The 21,260-nt window shown below is 34.9% G+C and overlaps 1 protein-coding gene across 2 annotated transcripts in view; it reads left to right on the top strand.

The window, feature by feature from the left end:
- Positions 1–1,256: 1,256 nt before the first annotated feature.
- The window catches only part of LCA5 (lebercilin LCA5), a 64,068-nt gene continuing 44,064 nt past the window's right edge, over positions 1,257–21,260 (top strand). For both annotated transcript variants that reach the window (XM_060167475.1, XM_060167476.1), the window contains exons 1-2: positions 1,257–1,694; positions 5,927–6,456. In XM_060167475.1, the coding sequence (XP_060023458.1) occupies positions 1,496–1,694; positions 5,927–6,456 (729 nt within the window). In that variant the 5' untranslated portion in view covers positions 1,257–1,495. The remainder of the gene's footprint in view (positions 1,695–5,926; positions 6,457–21,260) is intronic.

The raw sequence follows: 21,260 nt of genomic DNA on the forward strand, positions 1-21,260 counted from the left end.
GCTACCTTGTGCATGTGTCATTTTCATTTATTACTAGTATATACTTTTAACACTAATTTCATCAATGGGCTTTTCATTTCTTGTAAATATTAAGAACAATTATAATTATAAAAGTAATCCAATTCCAGACGTTATTTTGGTATATTATGTATACCTTGGTTTGCAATTTTTTTTCAGTTCCTGAGTTCAGTTAAAAAGAATACTCAGTGTTTTCAGTATTTTTCAATGACTGTGTGTAGTTGAGATCATATTTATACACCAGTTTGAATTTTTCCTTTTACTGTAATAGTATAAGCATCTTTGTTGTTAACACAAACTTTCTGTAAACATTTCTAACAGTTGCATGATACTAGGCTATATTGATTTTTTCAATACTTTCCTTAATTTTGTTAGTTATTTTGCAGTGGTTAGATTAGGTTGCTTCCTTTTTTGGTTTTTTTTTTTAATTGTACTGCATTAAATATTTGTGCATAAACTTTCCCCCTATTTTTAGGGTAATTTTCTTGGTGTCCGGCAATGGAATTATCAGATCAAAGGTTAAAAGCATAATTAAAGTTTTAATATATTTTGCCAACTTTTTTGCCAGTATTTTCTTGACAGCCATTCTGGAAGCATTGAGTGTTGAGAAATCTGTGACAATTTGATAGGTTTAAAAATGGTATCTGAGGCTGAATGTTATTATGTGCCTATAGTTTGTATTGCTTGCTGTGGGTCTTAATATGTATTTGCCATTTATCTTTGGACTTCATATTTTTCTTACGGCATGATATGAGGTATTTATTGTTAAGGGTGGTATCCATTTTTCTGTCATGTTGCAAATGTTTTTTCATCAGGTGCTTTAATTTGATTAATTTTTTTACATACTTTCAGTTTTACATTTTTATGCAATTTTAGATATTTTTCTTTGGTTTTGTTAGCAGTCTTGTCCTTTACCACCATCCCCCAACACCCCACCCCCCCAAAAAAGAAAGAAATTGGTGATTTGATCATAATTCACCTGTTAAAAATCAGCACTTGTGTTTATTTTAAATCTTAAGATTCAAGGGAGTCAAGTGCAGTTAACATTTATTCAGAAGCAAGTATATGTCAGGTACTTTATATGTTCTCTGTCTAGGCTATGACAGTTTGTCTTTTCTCCAAATACTGTAAACAACTGTGTGAAAATACAGATGAATTAAATTACAGCCTCTTTTAAAAATTATAAGCAGTATATTATTTTGCTTTTAGTATATTTCATTGTAATTAACTGTAGAAATCTATTTCATGAAATATGATGAGTTTCCTTCCCCCTTCCTTAATTGTAGGGGAAAAAGTGTACTTTCTGGTCCCTCCTGTGAATTGTGGACCACAGATACAGAGAGAAAACAAATTGCACATACATGAATATTATCCCCGGGATCTGAAGACTCTAAAAAATGCTCTTCAGGATTGCCATGGATTTTTCTGAAGAAAAGAATCTGTGAAATTATGTGAATAGAGGCCATTTTTCAAAGCCATGGGGGAAAGAGAAAGAAGTCCAGGTACTGGTAAAGAAAGTAAGGCAGGCAGACATTATTACTCTTACTGTTCATCTGATTTTGGAGCTACACCACAGTCTTCTGGCCGGTCATCGCTGGTCCATCCGTCCTCACCGGCAAGTATTAAGAGAAAAAATCCTAAAAAACAAATTTCAGACAGCCAAGTGTGTCATCAAGGTAAGCGTCCTTTAAAAAAGTCCAGTAGATCTAGAAAATTCATTTTGAATGCTTAAGGAAAACATGTATGAATGAAACGCTTCTATTAATATGTATATGGATATGTGCATGGAAATGGGATGATTTACATTTAGAATAGGATATATTTTTATAAATGTTGCTTATGGTACTGTGTATTATCCTTTGTTATATTCAAAGTCATACGGTATACCAAAGAAAGAACCATAACTGAGGCTTCTCATTTTGTTTTCTCTTGTTCCTAAATAAATGATTATCTTGGAGTTTGTGAGGTACTGTAAAGGCAAAAAAACCACAAAAAGCCCCACAAAACACGTGGACCTTCCTTTATCTTCAATTTCAAAAAGTAGTGAGAAGCATTGATATAAAGTGGTTAAGGGGCATTTTTATAGATTGAGTAAAATTACTTTCCCTACTTATTACAAAAGTTCAAATTCAGCCTAGAATTGGAATTTGGGGCTTGGGTCCACCAGTCTGTTTTCTATTAAGCTGTGTTATAATGGAAACAACATAAATCATTAGAAATAATTTTTCTAACTAAAATGTTACTAGTCTGGAACTAGTTATTAATATATATTTGACTAGATAATGTTCTAGAAATCTCTTCTTCATCTTAATAAATCCCTGGTCAAGAAAACCCTGGTGTACTTAGTAACAAAATATGTAAGGAGTATGAGTATATCATAGAAAAGTAAGCTAAGGTAAATGAGGTTTTATAATATATGTTAATAAATACAGCACAATATAACAGCAGTAGCTTAGAATGGTAAGATTGCAAGGCAGGGAGTGGTAAGTTTGGGAGTTGAAAAGGAAAACAGGGGCAAGGCAATGAAACACCTGGAATCTTGTGTTAAGATATTGACTGTTTCTGTACAGGAGAATAGTTAGCTATTGAAAAGTTTTAATCAGGAGTTTGATTAAATTTGCCTTTACAGATTTTACTTTGAAAAGTAACATTTGCTTTTTCAGAAGAGTGTATGTTCCTTTTGAAAGCAGCCCTCTCATGGATCCCTGATATAGCTTCCCAGGGATGTTGATACTTTGAACAATTTGGGTGCATTTTCTTCTTCTGTTTGTCTGTCTGTTTGTCCTGCAAGTACAATGCTGCAGGTTTCTTAGTCTCTTCCTCCAAATCTGTCTCAGTGCAGTTTTCTTGTTTTGATTTTGTGGCTGAGAACATGATCTGATATTAAACTTTTGCTATATAATTAAGAACAAACAGACCTTAGGATTGAACCTTAGAAAATGACTATTTATTCCCAAGAAATCATTTACATACCTTGGGAATTACTGGCAAGAATACTTTTTCACTTGTTACCCAGAAGCAGTTTAGGAGGCTACCCAATTAAGGAGTCAGAACTTCTTACGCCTTATCTTATTTAAGAAGATAATTGAGAAAAAGCTATGAGAAACAGTTCTAATATCACCCAGAAAAATTTCGGTTATTGTCTTCAATCTGACTTGTACTGTTTTCTGCTTTGCATTATCTTTTGAATTAAAATCTGTGGTAATTTGTCTACCTCAGATCAAACAACATAACCAAACTGATAACTTTCCTTAAACACTAAGTTAATTCCTTTTGGTTTAAGTCACAATCATCAGTGTAGACTAAATTAAGGAAAGAACAAATGTGATTAAAAAAGCATCTTTAACACTTGAATTTGTGGAATTTCATGTTTGATAACATATTCTTCCTCCTTTTAAATTTCAGCATGCTTTATTTGTGCTCTATCAGAAGTTATTTGTGCTCTATCAGAAGTAAAATTTGTGCTCTATCAGAAGTTATATGATAATAAAATTTAAAATTTATGCATCTTTGTGTATTACATATTACATACTTATTCTATTTCTTGTTTTATCAATAATATGAACACTGAGTTTTTGGTAGATGCATAGTTTATCTTCGTTACATGTTTTTTAAATGAGTCATACCGTAATTTTAACACCTGACGGAAGGAAAAAAGCAGTTATTTGCCCACCCTCTTTTTGGTGGTGACTTAACAAGGGGGAGATGAAGAATGATATACACAACAATAAGTCATCTTTGTTCTGACTCCTATTAGCCCTGTATTTCATCTTGATAGTTTTAAAAATGAAAGAGGTAGATGAACGCTAAGAAATATTTTTGAGTTCTGGTTAAGTGTACTTTGTTTGTAGATGTACTAATAGAATATGCTAAAAATCAATGTTCAGATTTTTAGGATGTCAAAAGTTCGTTGTGGAAGCCCTTTCTGTCTGGCTAAATTGTTCAATAAAATATTAGTGGAAAATTTTTATCCTGATTCGTATAATATCTAGGCTTTAACTTTTCAAATTAAGTTTCCATTTGTATGAAGTCTTGTTTGCTGAGCAATATAATTTTATACATAAAAATCAGAGATTTGGAATGATTAACATTCATCCTTATGTACAGTCATTTTTATGTATAAAGTTTCTGTCACTCCAAGAGCTGAATACATATTCTATAATAGCATATAGATACTAAAACTCTATTAATTCAGTATGTTGGGAAAGAAAGAGAATTGAAATGATGGGTGCTCCAATTTAAAACTGGAGCAATCTCTCCAATGGAAATATAATGCAAGTCGCAAATGCAAGCCACATATACAATTTTTTACTGCCACATTTAAAAAGAAAAGCAGGTGGAATTAATTTTAATAATATATTTTATTTAACCCAACATATCCAAAATATTATCATTTCTAAATATAGTTAATATAAAACATAGTGTGTGGAATATTCTGCATTCCTTTTTTTTTTTAAACTAAGTGTTTGAAATCTGGTATGTATTTCATAGTTACGGGGTGTCTCAGTTTGGACCACCCACATTTCAAGTTTCTCAGTAGGCACATGTGGCTAGTGACTACTATATTGGATAGCATAGTTTCAGAGTTACAAGTAGGTTTTCCCTCATTTCTTTTTATTACCACTTCCTTTCATATATTCAAGCATTTATAGAGCTGCAATCCCAAATCAGTTACACATTCAAAATAGCTTCTATAAAACTTCCATCTCTTTAATGAAACTTTATAGTGTTAAATTGTAAATATTACTCTTACCCTTGTTTACATAATGAAATCAGGGTATCCATGGCTGGTAAAATGGGTAGGGAAATGGGTAGGATTTTCTAGTTTTTCTTCATTTTTTTTTTCCCTCTGGAATGCATTTCCTTCTTGAAAAAATGCAGTCACCTTGGAGATTAAAGTTCGTTATTCTCAACTGTGGCAGACTTCCAGATGCCTCTTTTAAAGGGCAGGTGCTTTGTATATTGAGGCTTAAGTTTAATGAACTTTTAGTAAAAAGAAAAAAAAAAAATTCCAAATTTTTGTGAAATATTGTGATTAATGTGTATTAGTTAACTTTAAAGATTTCACATGCTTGTACTTTTTAGGGTGGAGTTTTTTGTTTATCTTGTTCTTAAATTATGCCAGATGTTTTTGATTCGAACATCACACAAAAGAAAGCCTCTGAGAAAGCATTTAGAATCACACCTGTACTGCTGAAGTGTTTTCTGTTTCCAATCACTGATACCTGGGATTAAGTTTTTGTCGCTGACAGAGAATATTTGTGGAGAACTTTCTGTTTTACATGCAAACTTCAGTTAATCCTCACGACAACAAATGAGTTGTTATCCTCATTCTGTGGGTAGGGAAGATAGACCTGGAAAAGGTTTAAGTTGAATTGCTCAAGGATTTATTAAGTGGTAAATCTGAGTCGCAAATCTTCTTGCTGTCATGTTGTCATCCTCTTTCCCCAAATAAAGATTTCTAACTAATTTAAAGAACCCATACATTTCCACATTTTAAATAATGATCCCAAATATCTTGGGACAAATGACTTGAGTATCACAATATTTTGTCCAGTATTTATTAGGCACCATGCTAGTGCTGACGGTGCCTGTGTTCAAATGCTGGCTGGCTATCTTATCTGTAAAGTTAAAAATGGTAAAATAATTCCCTATAAACTATGGGGATATTATTTTGCTGGATCAGAATATAATTCTTGAACTTTCTTAAAAGATTTCAAACCTTTCTTATAAAACCATTATATTAAGAGCTCTAGGTAAAACCTGATATCTAATTAAATATTGTAAAATCATTTTTTAAGGAAACAAGATAACTAAAGAATGTTGTGGATCCACTTGTGTTAGGATGAGTAAATAATACTACATCTGGTACAGCTTTCACTTTACATTATTACTGTTTCTTTTTTAGTCCCTAGGAAACCAAGCCCTAAGGGTCCACCAAACAGAAGGGGAGTCCCAGCGGGATTTCACTCCCAGGGCCTCAATAGGGAGCCACTTCGGAAAGATACTGATCTTGTTACAAAACGGGTTCTTTCTGCAAGACTGCTAAAAATCAATGAATTGCAGAATGAAGTAACTGAACTCCAGGTCAAGTTAGCTGAGCTGCTAAAAGAAAATAAGGCTTTGAAAAGGCTTCAGTATCGGCAGGAGAAAGCCCTGAATAAGTTTGAAGATACAGAAAATGAAATCTCACAACTTATTGCTCGTCATAACAATGAGATTACAGCACTCAAAGAACGCTTAAGAAAATCTCGAGAGAAAGAACGGGCAACTGAGAAAAGGGTGAAAGATACAGAAGGTGAACTATTTAGGACAAAACTTTCCTTACAGAAACTGAAAAAGATCTCTGAAGCTAGACACCTACCTGAACGAGATGACTTAGCAAAGAAACTCGTTTCAGCAGAGTTAAAATTAGATGACACCGAGAGAAGAATTAAGGTAAAATTTCTACAGTTTCTAATTGTGCTGTTTTGTGTTATTCTTCATTGGGCATTTAATGTGCTCTTTTAAGACTGCTTATTGCAGTTCTGCATTGCTTGGAAATGAAAACTATTTTTTTGGTATTACCTTTCTGAGTAAGAGATTAGGAAAAACTTAAGATTTTATCTTTAAGAGCAAGATGTAAAGGATTGTGCACATTAATGGGCCACATGTTAATGGATATTTAATTCCATGGATCTTGGCCATTTGGGGGAAATATACTATTTGATTATGTGATTGTTTCTCTGAAATTGAAAATGATACTATAAGAGCTATAGTGTAGAAAACTGACATTTTGGGGCCATTGTGTAAGAAATGCCACATGAATAATACTTTCTGTTTTTATTTCTTTGAACATTTGTGAAAGATATATTTTGGGACAGGGTGTGCCTCTACTCCCCCAAATAAAAACTGATGTGAGAGGTGGGTGGAATGATGTTGAGTTAATGGTCTGAGAATACAGCAGATCTTATAAAAATATTTTTTTCTTATAATTAGAGAGGAAAAGAGTCCTACCCCATGACTGTTATATGGAAAACTTATATTAGATGATACCTGTGAGATACATACACACACCCACACCCACACCCACACACACACACATATATATCTCAAATCAAATATTATATTTTCCGCAAGTGACTAAGATCCACGGAGTTAAACATCCACTGAAATGTGGTGCTGTGTGTGTGTGTGTGTGTGTGTGTGTGTGTGTGTGTGTGTGTGTGTGTGTGTGTGTGTGTGTGTGTGTATCAAACAGAAGCCCTGAGTCAGGGCTTAGAATTACTTAGAATTGACAAAGTAGTTTAGAAAGCAAAGCTAGGGAAAAAGTATGAGAATAATGCCTGCTGTGAGAGCTCTCTGAGCAAGGGAAAGTCAGAACTATAAATAAACTAGCTTTCTGCAGTGTATTAATTAGATGTTTTTAGTACATGGTATGATAATAGTACTTCGTAGTCTGTATAGTATGCCAGGCTCAATCTACCAATGCCATGCCCAGAGACAGTGGCTTATTAAATGGAGTGTATATCAGTGACCAGAAAAAGTGCCTAGCTTATTCTCCAAAATTAGCAATCATTAACTTCTGTTTCAGTGCACAGAAGATATCTTATTGTATAGGTTCCACCAGTGATCAACTCGAACTTCAGAGCAACATACGAAAACTTTTTTTTAAGGACCACTTTCCTATGTAGTGGGGTGGGGGTAGGGATGGAAGCAACTATTGTCATAAACAAATAGCTGACATTTTAATTATTTTTAAAGGGAAGTATAAAATGTGCCACATAATGGATTTTAAAATTAGGAACCAAGAGCACAGAATGCTAATTAATAAGTATGGTTGAAAACAACCCACACCTCTGTGCGTGTTTATATAAAACTAGAGAGAACACGGAGTTGCAGTACGCATGCACACACACACACACACACACACACATACACATACTGCAGTTCTCTCTTATAGCCAGTTAGGAAGGGGGTTGATGGAGTGGTAGAGGAGGGAAGAGAAAGAAGGAAGAGAGGAAAAATGGAATAAGTCTGTGGTTTCTGAGTTGTAGATGGAGTTGAATTATGTGGCTACCCACTTGAGAGCTGAAAATCAGTCATCTGTGATGATAAGTCTTTGAAATACTTGTTAACTGTATAGTGTCCTCAATTCTTACTTTTTTTTCTTAGTGGAGTTAAGAAATTTAAAAAAACTTTATTTTTGGTTAATTTAGGTTGACATGAAGTTTTAACAACATTATGTAGAGAGATCGCATAGATCCTTCATCCAGTTTCTCCAGTGGCAACATATAGCATACTTACAATATAATATTGCAGTTAGGAAATTGGTGGTAATACATTGATACAACTCATCAACCTTATTCAGATTTCACCAGTTTTACCTGGACTTGTTTCTGTGTGTGTGTGTGTGTGTGTGTGTGTGTGTGTGTGTATTTAGTTCTATGCAATTTTATCACGTGTAGATTCATGTGACCATCACCGTGGTCAAGATGCAGAACAGTTCCATCACAGGGAACTTGTGTTACCAACTTATAGGCACAGTTACCTTCGTGGCTTCCCCAGCTCTGTGATCTGTGGCATCCACTGATCTGTTCACCGTTTCTATAATTTCATCATTTTAAGAATGTAATATAAATACTGGAATCATACAGTATTTAACCTTTTGCGGTTGGCAGATTTCATTTTTTCCCTTGAGCTCCATCCAAGTTGTTGCATATATCAATAGCGTGTTCCTTTTTTTATTCCCAGGTAGTATTCCATGGCATGGATATACAACAGAGTGTTATGGTATATCCCGTTGAAGGGCATTTGGATTGTTTGCAGTTTTTAGCTATTACCTAATAAAGCTGTTATGACCATTCATGTACAGATTTTTGTGTGAACATAAATTTTCATTTCTCTGGAATATATGCATGAAAGTATACTTGATGGATTGTACGATAAGCACACGTTTTGTAAGAAACCGCCTTTCTCTTTTGTAGAGCAGCAGTACCATTTTACATTTTTACCAGCAATGTATAAGTGATCCACTTTCTCCACATCCTTGCCAGCATTTGGTGTTATCACTTTTTAAAATTTTAGCCATTCTTACAGGTTTTTAGCACTATTTCTTGGTTTTAACTTGCATTATTCCTAATGGCTAATGATGTTGAACATCTTTTTATATGCTTATTTGCCATCAGAAAATCCTATTCATTTTGTTTGTTTTTTGCCTATATTTCTCATTGGATTGTTTGTGCTTTTACTGTTGAATTTTGATAGTTCTTTATATATATACTAAATGCAGGTTCTTTGTCAGATACGTGGTTTGCAAATATTTTCTCCCAGTTTGTAGCTTGTCTTTTCATCCTCTTCACAGGGTCTTTCAGAAGAAAGGTTTTAAATTTTGATGTGGTCCAGTTTATCAGATTTTTCTTTCATGGATTGTGCTTTTTAGTGTCAAGTTAAGAATTCTTTGCTATCCCTGGTACCCTTTGTCTGTAGCTCCAAAGATTTTCTACTGTGTTTTTATCCAAAAGCTTTATGGTTTTATGTTTTAAAGTCCATGATTCATTTTGAGTTAATTTTTGTATAAGTTGTGAGGTTTAGGTCGAGGTTCATTTTTTTTTTTCCCCACCTTTTAGTGCCCAGTTGCTCTAGTACCATTTGTTGAAAAGACTGTTCTTCCTCCACTGAATCTGGCACCTTTGTCAAAAATCAGTTGGGCTTATTTTTGTGGGTCTGTTTCTGGATTCTTTATTCTATTGATATATGTGTCTGTCCCTCTGACGATACCACACTCTCCTCATTACAGGCTACATAGTAAACCGTATATATATGATTATGGTAGAGGGATTCATCTCATGTTATGCTTTGTTTTTAAAATTTTACCTATTTTAGCTACTCTAGGTCCTCTGCCTTTCCAAATGAACTTTAGAATAAACTTGTCTCTGTCTACCAACACCTTCCTGAGATTTTGATAAGAATTGCATTAAACATGGATCAATTTGTGGAGAATTGACATCCTTATTATGTTGAATCTTCCAATTTTTTTAGTATATTTATTTTTTATTTTTTTATTTTGGCTGCACTGGGTCTTAGTTGCGGCACATGGGATCTTTTAGCTGCAGCATATGGACTCTTAGGTGCGGCATGCGGACCCTTAGTTGTGGCATGCAAACTCTTAGCTGCACCATGCAAACTCTTAGTTGCGGCATGTGAACTCTTAGTTGCAGCATGTATGCGGGGTCTAGTTCCCTGACCAGGGATCGAACCTGGGCCCCCTGAATTGGGAGCATGGAGTCTTACCCACTGGTCCACCAGGGAAGCCCCGAATCTTCCAATTCTTGAACACAGTATATTTCTCCATTTTTGATTACTTTCATCATCATTTTTTAATTTTCTGGATTCAGATCAAAACAGGTTTTGTTAGATTTATACCTAAATATTTCATTTTGTTTGAAGCAACTGTAAATAGTCTCATTTTTTTCTGGATGAGAAAATTATTTTTGAACTTTTATTTTCAAATTTCAAAGCTCATTTTTATTGCAAAAATCATTTTCACAAGGGATTATGACTATTTAATGCACATAAAGGAATGGCTTAGCTTTAGAAGTTTACTCGCAAGTTTCAGGAATGTTAAATTTATTAGCTCCAAGCCTCAAAGTTTGTTTGGGAGATCTAAACTGCTTCATTTCTGTTGTAAATTATATTGGAATCAACATTTAATACGTTATTATGAACCTACTCTCAAATCAATCTCAAGTCAGCTGTCATATCAAGCTAGCTCTCTTATGAATGGAGGAGCCTCTGCAACCCACCTGAGGGTAATTATTCTCTGCTTTTAGCTTACCTTTTCATACTTCCTAAAGTTTTGATACTTCCTAAAGTTTTCATTTTGAAAGAAAATTATCTTTCATAATCTCAGTAATCAATCCAGAATTCAAAATATTTACTATTGAGTGTCTTAATTTAGTGTGAAATTTAGCTTTTGTTAGCTTTTGTTCTCATGCCTCATTCAGTTTTTCAAATTTTATTTAACACTAAGTTAATCTTTTTTCTTCAGACTCGGTACCACTGACTTTAAGGGTAAGGGAGGAATCTAGGAGCTCAATTGTGGTGTTTCATTTTGCAAATTAACTAAAACCTGAGAAAGTCCCGAGTGTCCCTTGAAATTGCAGTAAAATCCTAGTAGTGCTGTCTTTAAGTTTTGTGCTATTCTTTACTAAGGATGACTATCTGTACGGTGTTGTTTGTTTATTTTAGGAATATGTCCTTAAGCTGGAGTTTGTGACAGGCAACTTTGTTTATTTGTTTATAGATTGCCTTATCCCAGAAAGGATTTCAGGCCACAATTCTTATTCCCCTTGTGTTATATTTTCTTCCTGGGGGGTCGGGGGGCGAGGGGCGGCTGGGAAGCATTCTTCAAGGTTACCTCTAAATAGTTGAGCTGTGAAAAACTTCCCTCTTCACCCTCTGTAAGTTGGATACAAGTTTATTTTGTTAGTTGATGGAAGTGACAGAATGCATAGTCTGAGTAATTTAAGAGTACTGTGGTTTAGAAGTGGACACATGGTTAGACAAACAACCTTTTAAAATACGAGTAGGGACAATCAATCACCCATAGCAGTTGTTTTTCACCAGCCTTGTGCCCCGTGGTCTGCCGGATCCTGGGCCTTATACCAGGAATGAAGAGCTGCTTGATAGGGTTAAATTTGTTGAGCTCTGTACAAAGGTACAGACAGCTAAATCAGACTACATGTTTATTTCTTTATTTAGGGTTGGCTTTATACCTTCATTTAGGCTTTTACTTCAATAAGTTTATTGAGTAGGGTCCTATCAAAGTAGCAGCCCCAGTTAAATATGTTTATTTTAATATTAATAGCTATATATATTAATATTTAAATAAAACTGCAACAAATTGTAAAAAAGCTGCAAAAAACTGTTAAAGTGCTAACATTTGCAGCAGTAAAATATTTTTAGTTATATAATGCAGTGATTCTCAAATTTTTTGTTCTGAAGACCCTTTTATACTCTTAAAAATTATTGCAGATCCCCCCCCACCATTACCACAGGAGCTTTTGTTTATATGGCTATACCTATTGATATTTACCATTTTAGAAATTAAAATTGAGAACATTCAAAAATATTTCTTAATTTATTTAAAATAAACAATAACTCACTAAATGGTATCATGAAATCTTTTAATGCAAAATATCTATTTTCTAAACCCAAAATAAATTGGGACAAGAGTGGCATCATTTTATTGATATATATTTGCAAATTTCTTCAGTGTCATACTTAATAGAGGACAGCTGGGTCCTCATAGCTGCTTCTGCATTCAATCTGTTGCAATATGTTGTTACGGTTGATAAATAAAAGAAAATTCAGCCTCACACAGATGTCTATAGGAGTTAGAAAATGGAGGAATATTTAAAAGCTTTTCAGATAACTGGATATTCTTTGATACTACATCAAAACTTAGTAAGTGGTGTTCTCAAAGGTTTGTTGCAATGTGGAATCTAAAACCGTGTCAAAGAATTTTTTGTACTCTGTCGCCTTAAAATCCATCGGTCTTCTCCTTTGAATGAATGTTTTACCCATGAATGATTTTGTAATATCATGGATTAGTCATTTGGAAAATGTTCGTTATTTGGAAAATGTTCGTTCATTGCATTAGGCACACTTTCCAAATATTGACATGTTTCGTTATATAATATCACATGTTATATAGCCTTTGGAAAGCTCCATTGTACACTCATGACAGTGAGTGAAAATAGCAAATAATGTTGTATTATAAAGTAGTTCTGACCTTGAAAACTCCCGAAAGTGTCTCAGAGACCTTTAGGGGTCCCTGTACCACTCTTCGAGAATCACTGATTGAGTATCAGTGGTTCTTTGTTAGCAACTTCATTAGCGATTCCCCCAGTTTGCAGTTTCTGTTAATGACTGCCAAACTGCACCATTGTTTACCGGGCCTGGAACTGTCCTCCAGTAGGGGCTGGAGGTAAAGGCACCGATTCTGTCCCTCATAAGAAAGGCTTACAGCTGGGGTTGCATTCCCGATCTCAGGATGCAGTAGCAGATTAGTCAGAGATATGATCAACAGTCTGTCATAAAGCAAATATCATGAATTGCTAACTATCATAAGAATCCTTAATCACTAAATGAAAAGTTATCTACTAAGTTTTATGAAAAGATCATAAATGTAATAGCATGCACATAATTATTAAAATACTCCAGTAAGCTGTAGGGCACACATTTTAATGCATTAAAAAATCCAACTCTAGGGCTTCCCTGGTGGCGCACTGGTTGAGAGTCTGCCTGCCGATGCAGGGGACACGGGCTCGTGCCCCTGTCTGGGAAGATCCACATGCCGCGGAGCGGCTAGGCCCGTGAGCCATGGCCTCTGAGCCTGCGCGTCTGGAGCCTGTGCTCCGCAACGGGAGAGGCCACAACAGTGAGAGGCCCGCGTACCGCAAAAAAAAAAAAAAAAAAAAAAATCCAACTCTGTTTTAACATTAAATTGGCACAGAGTGAATTACCTTGTCAGAAAAATATAATGAAACTGTTAACAAGGCTTTCTCTCACTTTTTAGAAATTTCTGAAGATTTTGGGGAATGATTTGAGTAGCCTGAATATCATAGAGCTCTAAAATGAAGTTTGAATAGACTTCTTTTTCTTTTGATAGTTTTTCTTGTAACAGATTGGCATTCAAATTCCCTTGGCCCTAGAGCTGCCCTCAAGTAGGTATTTGTTTCTTGTCGATAAAAAAATAATATTGTCCTCCACTGTAAATCATTTTCAAAAGTAAGAATTGATTCAGCTTTGTCTTCCCTTACCCTTCCTAGTTGATTGAGAATGAGAATTGAGCTGTGTAGTGTTGGCTACGTAGATTCCTTTTCCTGTATCTTTCCCTGCCATACCTTACTCCAGTGGCTAGGTCTCTGCTCTAAATGTTTTTTTTTTGCCCTTTCACTCTCCAGAAACCCAAATCCAGAAGGCCTGCCTTTGCCTCACCTACCTGCTTTATTTCTTAAAAAAAAAAAAAAAAAAAAAAAAAAAGCTAATTAGGACAGAGTAATGGAGGTCAGACCAGGAGCTCAGCTCAGTTTTTGCCCTATTCTGACGTTGTGCAGCCCTCTTAATGCCCAGATTTTGGTTGCTTTGTTTGCAGAATTAAATGATTCTGAGGCCCCTCTCAGTTCTGAAATCTGAATCAGAGTCTAAATCATGTTTTTAAACCTTTCATGTGTCAAAAGTATTTTTAGCATGGTAAACCGTATTTATTAAAAAAAAATTAAGTCCTTATTAGGCTTATTATTGAAGTTGGAGAAATGGAAGATTTCTAATATTGAAGAAAGGAACTGATTGTGAAATAAAATAGCATTCATTGAGATCCTTAATTGGCTAGATTTTATTATATTATTTACAAAATTTTTATTATTTTGGTGGAAGAAGATTTACAATGAAATTATGAGATCTGTGATTGAAGGGTAAAGTTTAAAACCATTGCAGAGAATAAATTTGGTAGGGTGCTTAGAAACTAGCCATTTAGGTAGAACAATTATTACAGCAATTTTGTGTTAATATTTACAGTAAAAACCTTCTATCGAAAAAGTAATAGAAGTACTAAAAAAAGGGCCTAAAAATTCAAATAATACAGAGAGGTATACAGTGAAACATCAGTGTCCCTCTATGCTAGCCTTTGTAGGCCTCTTCTCAAGAAGTAATCACTGTAAAGAAATCGTCTTTACATGCACAAATTCATACATGTATATGTGTATGTCCCTTTTTTACTCTCTAACTACAAATGAAAGTGTACCATACACATTGCTTAATATGTGTTTTTTTCACATATTTTGGTGTTCTTTACATATCATTGTGGATGTATATGTAATATATATATGTGTGTACACTCACATACACATATATTAAATCGGCCTCATTTTTATTTTTCAGGTTTTATTGAGATACAATTGACATATTACTGTATACGTTTAATGTGTACAGCAAAATAGTTTGACTTACATATATTGTGAAATGATTATTGCAACAAGTTTAGTTAGCCTCCATCATCTCATATATACAATAAAAAGCAAAAAAGGTTTTTTTTTTTGTTTTGCTTTTGGTAATGAGTACCCTTTGGATTTGCTCTCTTAAACAACTTTCATGTATATTCTACAGCAGTGTTACCTATAGTCATCATCCTATACATGCATCATATGCCTAGTACTTACTTTGTAACTGGAAGTTTGTACCTTTTGACTGCCTTCATCCAATTCCGCCACTGCCCCCTGCCCCACCTCCACTTCTGGTAACCACAAATGCGATCTCTTTTTCTGTGAGTTTGTTTGTTGTTGTTGTTTTTTTTTAAGATCATTTATACACACACCCCACAACTTCTTTATCCATTGATGAATAATGGACATCAGTGGATACTAAGGTTGTTTTCATGTCTTGGGTATTGTAAATATATGCCGCTACAAACATGGGGTGCAGATATCTTTTTGAGATAGTGTTTTCACTTCCTTAGGATATATTCCTAGAAATAGAATTGCTGTATCATATAGTAGCTCTATTTTTAATTCTTTGAGGATCCTCCATACTGTTTCCCATAGTGGCTGTACCAGTTTACAGTCCTACTAACAGTGCACAGGGGTTCCCTTTTCTCCACATCCTCACTAACATTTGTTGTCTCAATTTTTGATGATGGTCATTCTAACAGGTGTGAGGTGATAACTCGCGGTTTTGATTTGCATTTCTCTAATGACTAGTGATGTTGAGCATTTTCATGTACCTGTTTGCCTTTCATATATCTTCTTTGGAAAAAAGTGTATTAATGTCTTTTGCCTATTTTTTAATTGGATTATTTGTGGGTTTTGCTGTTGAGTTGAATGAGTTCTTTATATATTTTGGATACTATTCTCTTATTACATATATTTTTTTCCCATTCCGTAGGTTGTCTTTTCACTTGGTTGTTTCCTTTGCTGTGCAGAAGCTTTTTAGCTTGATGTAGTGTCACTTGTTTATTTTTTACTTTGTTGCTGTGCTTTAGGTGTCATATCCAAAGAATTATTGCCAACACCCATATTAAGAAGCTTATTTTCAATGTTTTCTTCTAGGGGTTTCATGGTTTCGGGTCTTACATTTAAGTCTTTAATCCATTTCAAGTTAATTTTTGTGAGTGGTGTAATATAGGGGTTTAGTTTCTTTCTTTTATATATGAATATCCAATTATCTCAGCACCATTTGTTGGAGAGACTGTCTTTTCTCCACTGAGTATTCTTGACTCCCTTGTCAAATATTAGTTTTGACTGTGTGTGCTTGTGTTTACTTCTGGGCTGTCAGTACTGTTCCACTGATCTCTTTGTTTTTATGTCACTACTGTACTGTTTTAATTACTGTAGCTTTATAGTATTAGCGGGAAGTCTGGATGTGTGTGATGCCTCCTGCTTTTTGTTCTTCTTGAGGATTGCTTTGGCTATTTGGGGTCTTTTGCCATTCATTATAAATTTTAGGATTCTTTTTCTGCTTCTGTAAAAAAAAAAATGCCACTGGAATATTGATAGGCATTGCGTTGAATCAGTATATGGCTTTGGGTAAGTGTGGACAATTTTAACATATTAATTCATCCATTCCATGAACACTGGATACGTTTCCATTTACATATATCTTCTTTGATTTCTTTGTCAGTATCTTTTAGCTTTCGGAGAAGAGATGTTTCACTTCTTTGGTTAAGTTTGTTCCTAAGTATTTTATTGTTTGGATGCTATTGTAAATGGGTTTATTTTCTTTTTTTTTCAGCTAATTTGTTAGTGTATAGAAATGCTACTGATTTTTTGTATGTTAATTTTGTATCCTGTAACTTTGCTGAATTCAATGAATAGATCTAACGGTTTTTTGGCTAAAGTCTTTAGGATTTTCTATATATAAAATCATGTCATCAGCAAATAGAGACAGTTTTACTTCTTTCTAATTTGGAAATTAGAAAATTTTTTTTTTTTAAGAAGATGTTGGGGGTAGGAGTTTATTAATTAATTAATGTATTTTTGCTGTGTTGGGTCTTTGTTTCTGTGCGAGGGCTATCTCTAGTTGTGGCAAGTGGGGGCCACTCTTCATCACGGTGTGCGGGCCTCTCACTATCACGGCCTCTCTTGTCGTGGAGCACAGGCTCCAGACGCGCAGGCTCAGTAGTTGTGGCTCATGGGCCTAGTTGCTCCACGGCATGTGGGATCCTCCCAGACCAGGGCTCGAACCCGTGTCCCCTGCATTAGCAGGCAGATTCTCAACCACTGTGCCACCAGGGAAGCCCTCAGATGCCTTTTATTTTTTTCTTGCCTGATTGCTCCGGCCAGGACTTCCAGTACTATATTGAATAGGAGTGGCAAGAGTGAGCATCCTTGTCTTATTCCTGATCTTAGAGAATAAGTTTCAAGCTTTCACCATTGAGTATCATGTTAGTAGTGGGCTTGTCATACATGGCCTTTATTATGTTGAGGAATAATTCTTCTAATTTGTTAAGGGTTTTTATCAAGAACAAATGTTGAATTTTCTCAACTCCTTTTTTTGCATCTATTGAGATGAGCATATGATTTTTTTCTTTCCTTCTATTAATGTGGTATATCATTTATTGATTTGCATGTATTGAACCATCTTTGCATCCTAGCTATAAATCTCACCTAATCATGGTGAATGTTCCTTTTAATATGGGGCTGATTTTGGTCTGCTAGTGTGTCATTGAGAATTGTTGCATCTGTGTTCACCAGGGATATTGATCTGTAGTTTTATTTTCTGGTACTGTTCTTTTCTGTCTTTAGTATTAGGGTGATGCTGGCTTTGTAAAATGAGCTTGGGAGTGTTCCCTCTGCTTTGAGTTTTTGAAAGAGTTTGATGTTTGGCAGACTTCACTGGTGAAGCCATCTGGGTCGTGTGCTTTTCTTCATTGGAAGTTTGGTTACTGATTCAATCGCCTTACTAGTAATCGGTCTATTCAGACTTGTTTCTTCTTCAATCAGTCTTGGTAGTTTTGTTTTTGTTTTTTTGCGGTACGCGGGCCTCTCACTGCTGTGGCCTCTCCCGTTGCGGAGCACAGGCTCCGGACTCTCAGGCTTAGCGGCCATGGCTCACGGGCCCAGCCGCTCCGCGGCATGTGGGATCTTCCCAGACCGGAGCATGAACCCGTGTCCCCTGCATCGGCAGGCGGACTCTCAACCACTGTGCCATCAGGGAAGCCCCTTGTCTGTTTTTTATAATTGGAGTATAGTTGCTGTACAGTATAAGTTACAGGTGTACAGTATAGTGATTCAAAATTTTTAAAGGTTAATTTCCATTTATAGTTATTATAAAATATTGGCTATATTCCCCATGTAGTACAGTATATCCTTGTAGCTTATTTTATTCCTAATAGGTTGTATCTCTTAGTCCCCTACCCTCATAATGCCCCTCTCCCTTCTCTCTTCCCACTGGTAACCGCTAGTTCTCTATATCTGTGAATCTGTGGGGTTTTTTTTTTTGTTATATTCACTAGTTTGTTGTATTTTTTAGATCCCACATATAAGTGATACCATACAGTATTTGTCTTTGTCTGACTTACTTCACTTATCATAATGCCCTCAAAGTCTATCCATGTTGCTTCAAATGGCAAAATTTCATTCTTTTTTATGTCTGAGTAGTATTCCATTGTGTGTGTGTGTGTGTGTGTGTGTGTGTGTGTGTGTGTGTGTGTGTGTGAAGAAGATGTGGTATATATATATTCATCTGTTGATGGACACTTAGGTTGCTCCCATATCTTGGCAGTTGTAAATACTGCTATGAACATTGGGGTGCATGTATCTTTTTGAATTAGTGTTTTTGTTTTTTTCGGATATATACCCAGGAGTGGAATTGCTGGGTCATATGGTAGTCATATGGTAGTCATATGGTAGTTTAGACTTCAGACTATACTACAAAGCTACAGTAATCAAAACAGTATGGTACTGGCACAAAAACAGACACATAGATCAATGGGACAGAATAGAGAGCCCAGAAATAAACCTACAGACTATGGTCAATCTGTGACAAAGGAGGCAAAATATACAATGGAGAAAAGACAGTCTCTTCAGTAAGTGGTGCTTGGAAAACTGAACAGCTGCATGTAAAAGTATGAAATCAGAACATTCTCTAACACTATATATTGATTTAAAAAACTCAAAATGGATTTAAAAAAATGGATTAAAGACCTAAATGTTAGACTGGATACTATAAAACTCCTAGAGGAAAACACAGGCAGAACATTCTTTGACATAACTTGTAGCAATATTGGATCTGTCTCCTAAAGCAAAGGAAATAAAAGCAAAAATAAGCAAATGGGACCTAAATAAAGTTAAAGCTTTTGCACAGCAAAGGAAACCATCTACAAAATGAAAAGACAGCATACTGAATGGGAGAAAGTTTTTGCCAATGATATGACCAATAAGGGGTTAGTTAATATCCAATCTACGGAAACAGCTCACAGAACTCAACATGAAAAAAAAGCAACCTGATTAAAAAATGAGCAGAAGAACTGAATAGACATTTTTCCGAAGAAGAAATACAGATGGCCAACAGGCACATGAAAAGATGCTCACATCACTAATCATTAGAGAAATGCAAATTGAAACCACAATGAGATATCACCTCACACCTGTCAGAATGGCTGTCATCAAAAATAACACAAATTACAAATGTTGGCAAGGATGTGGAGAAAAAGGAATACTCATACACTGTTGGTGGGAATGTAAGTTGGGGTAGCCACTGTGGAAAACGGTATGGAGGTTTCTCTAAAAATAGAACTAGCAGGCTTGGTAGTTTGTATGTTTCTAAGAATTGGTACATTTTCTAGGTTGTCCAGTTTGTTGGTATATAGTTGTTCACAGTAGCCTCTTAGGAGTCTTTGTATGTCTGTGATATCAGTTGTAATGTCTCCTTTTTTCATACAGTTTTGTTGATTTGGATCCTCTGTTTTCCTTGGTTAGTCTAGCTAAAGGTTTATCAATTTTATCTTTTCAAAGAACGAACTCTTAGTTTGGTTAATCTTTTCTATTGTTTTCCTGTTCTCTACTGCATTTATTTCTGCTCTAATCTTTATTATTTCCTTTCTTCTGCTAACTTTGGGCGCAGTTTTTTCTTTTTCTAGTTATTTTAGCCATGGAGTTATATTGTTTATTGAGATCTTTCTTGCTTCTTAATGTCAGCATTTATTGCTCTTAACTTCTATTTTAGAACTGCTTTTGGGGCATCCTGTAAGTTTTGGTATGGTGTGTTTCCATTTTTGTTTGTCTTGATACACTTAAATTTCCTCTTTAGTTTTTCTTTGATCTGTCGTTCAGGAGAATGTTATTTAATTTTCATGTTTTGTGAATTTCCCAGTTTTCTTCTTGTTATTGATTTCTGATTTCATACCATTGTCAGAGAAGATACTTGGTATAATTTCAGTCTTCTTGAATGTGCTAAGACTTGTTTTGTGGCCTAGCATGTGGTCTGCCCTAGCATGTGGTTTTCCATGTCTGCTTGAGGAGAATGTGCATTCTGCTCTTGTCAGATAGAATGTTCTGTGTGTGTCTGTTAGGTCCATTTGGTCTATAGTACTGTTCAAATCTGTGGTCTTCTTACTGATTTTCTGTCTGGATGAGCTATCTGTTGTTGGGAGTGCATTATTAAAGTCCCTAACTATTATTATATTAATGTTTATTTCTCCTTTTGGTTAGGTGCTCTGATGTTGGGTACATAAATATTTACAACTGATATATCTTTTTGGTGTATTGACCCTTTCTCATTATATTACGACCTTTGTCTTTTTTTTTTTTTTACAATGAATGACCCTGAATTTATTTTTTAAAAATTACAATAAGCTACAAGTATCAAAGAAGTGAAGTCATCTACAGTAGTCTGTATAGGAGCTCTTCGGACTTTCTTCTATATGCTAAAATAGTGGTGCTTTTAGGATTTACATTATTGTACTGTACACCATTTTCATACATATACAACATTGGTGGATGAAAAATGTCTCTTAGCAGTAATACTGGATTGTAGCCTCTGGTTTTACCAGCTGCATACACTAGGACTATTATATAAGTAAAAATCTCCCTTTTGATACTGGAAAGTGATTAGAATGTGCAAACTGATGTAGTTTTTATTTATTTATTTATTTTTACCATTTTTAGTTTAAAGACTATTTTGTCTGATGTAAGTATAGCTCTCCCTGCTTTTTTTTTTATACATCTTTATTGGAGTATAATTGCTTTACAATGGTGTGTTAG

This window comes from Lagenorhynchus albirostris, chromosome 12, assembly GCF_949774975.1.
Source record: "Lagenorhynchus albirostris chromosome 12, mLagAlb1.1, whole genome shotgun sequence".
NCBI lineage: Eukaryota > Metazoa > Chordata > Mammalia > Artiodactyla > Delphinidae > Lagenorhynchus > Lagenorhynchus albirostris.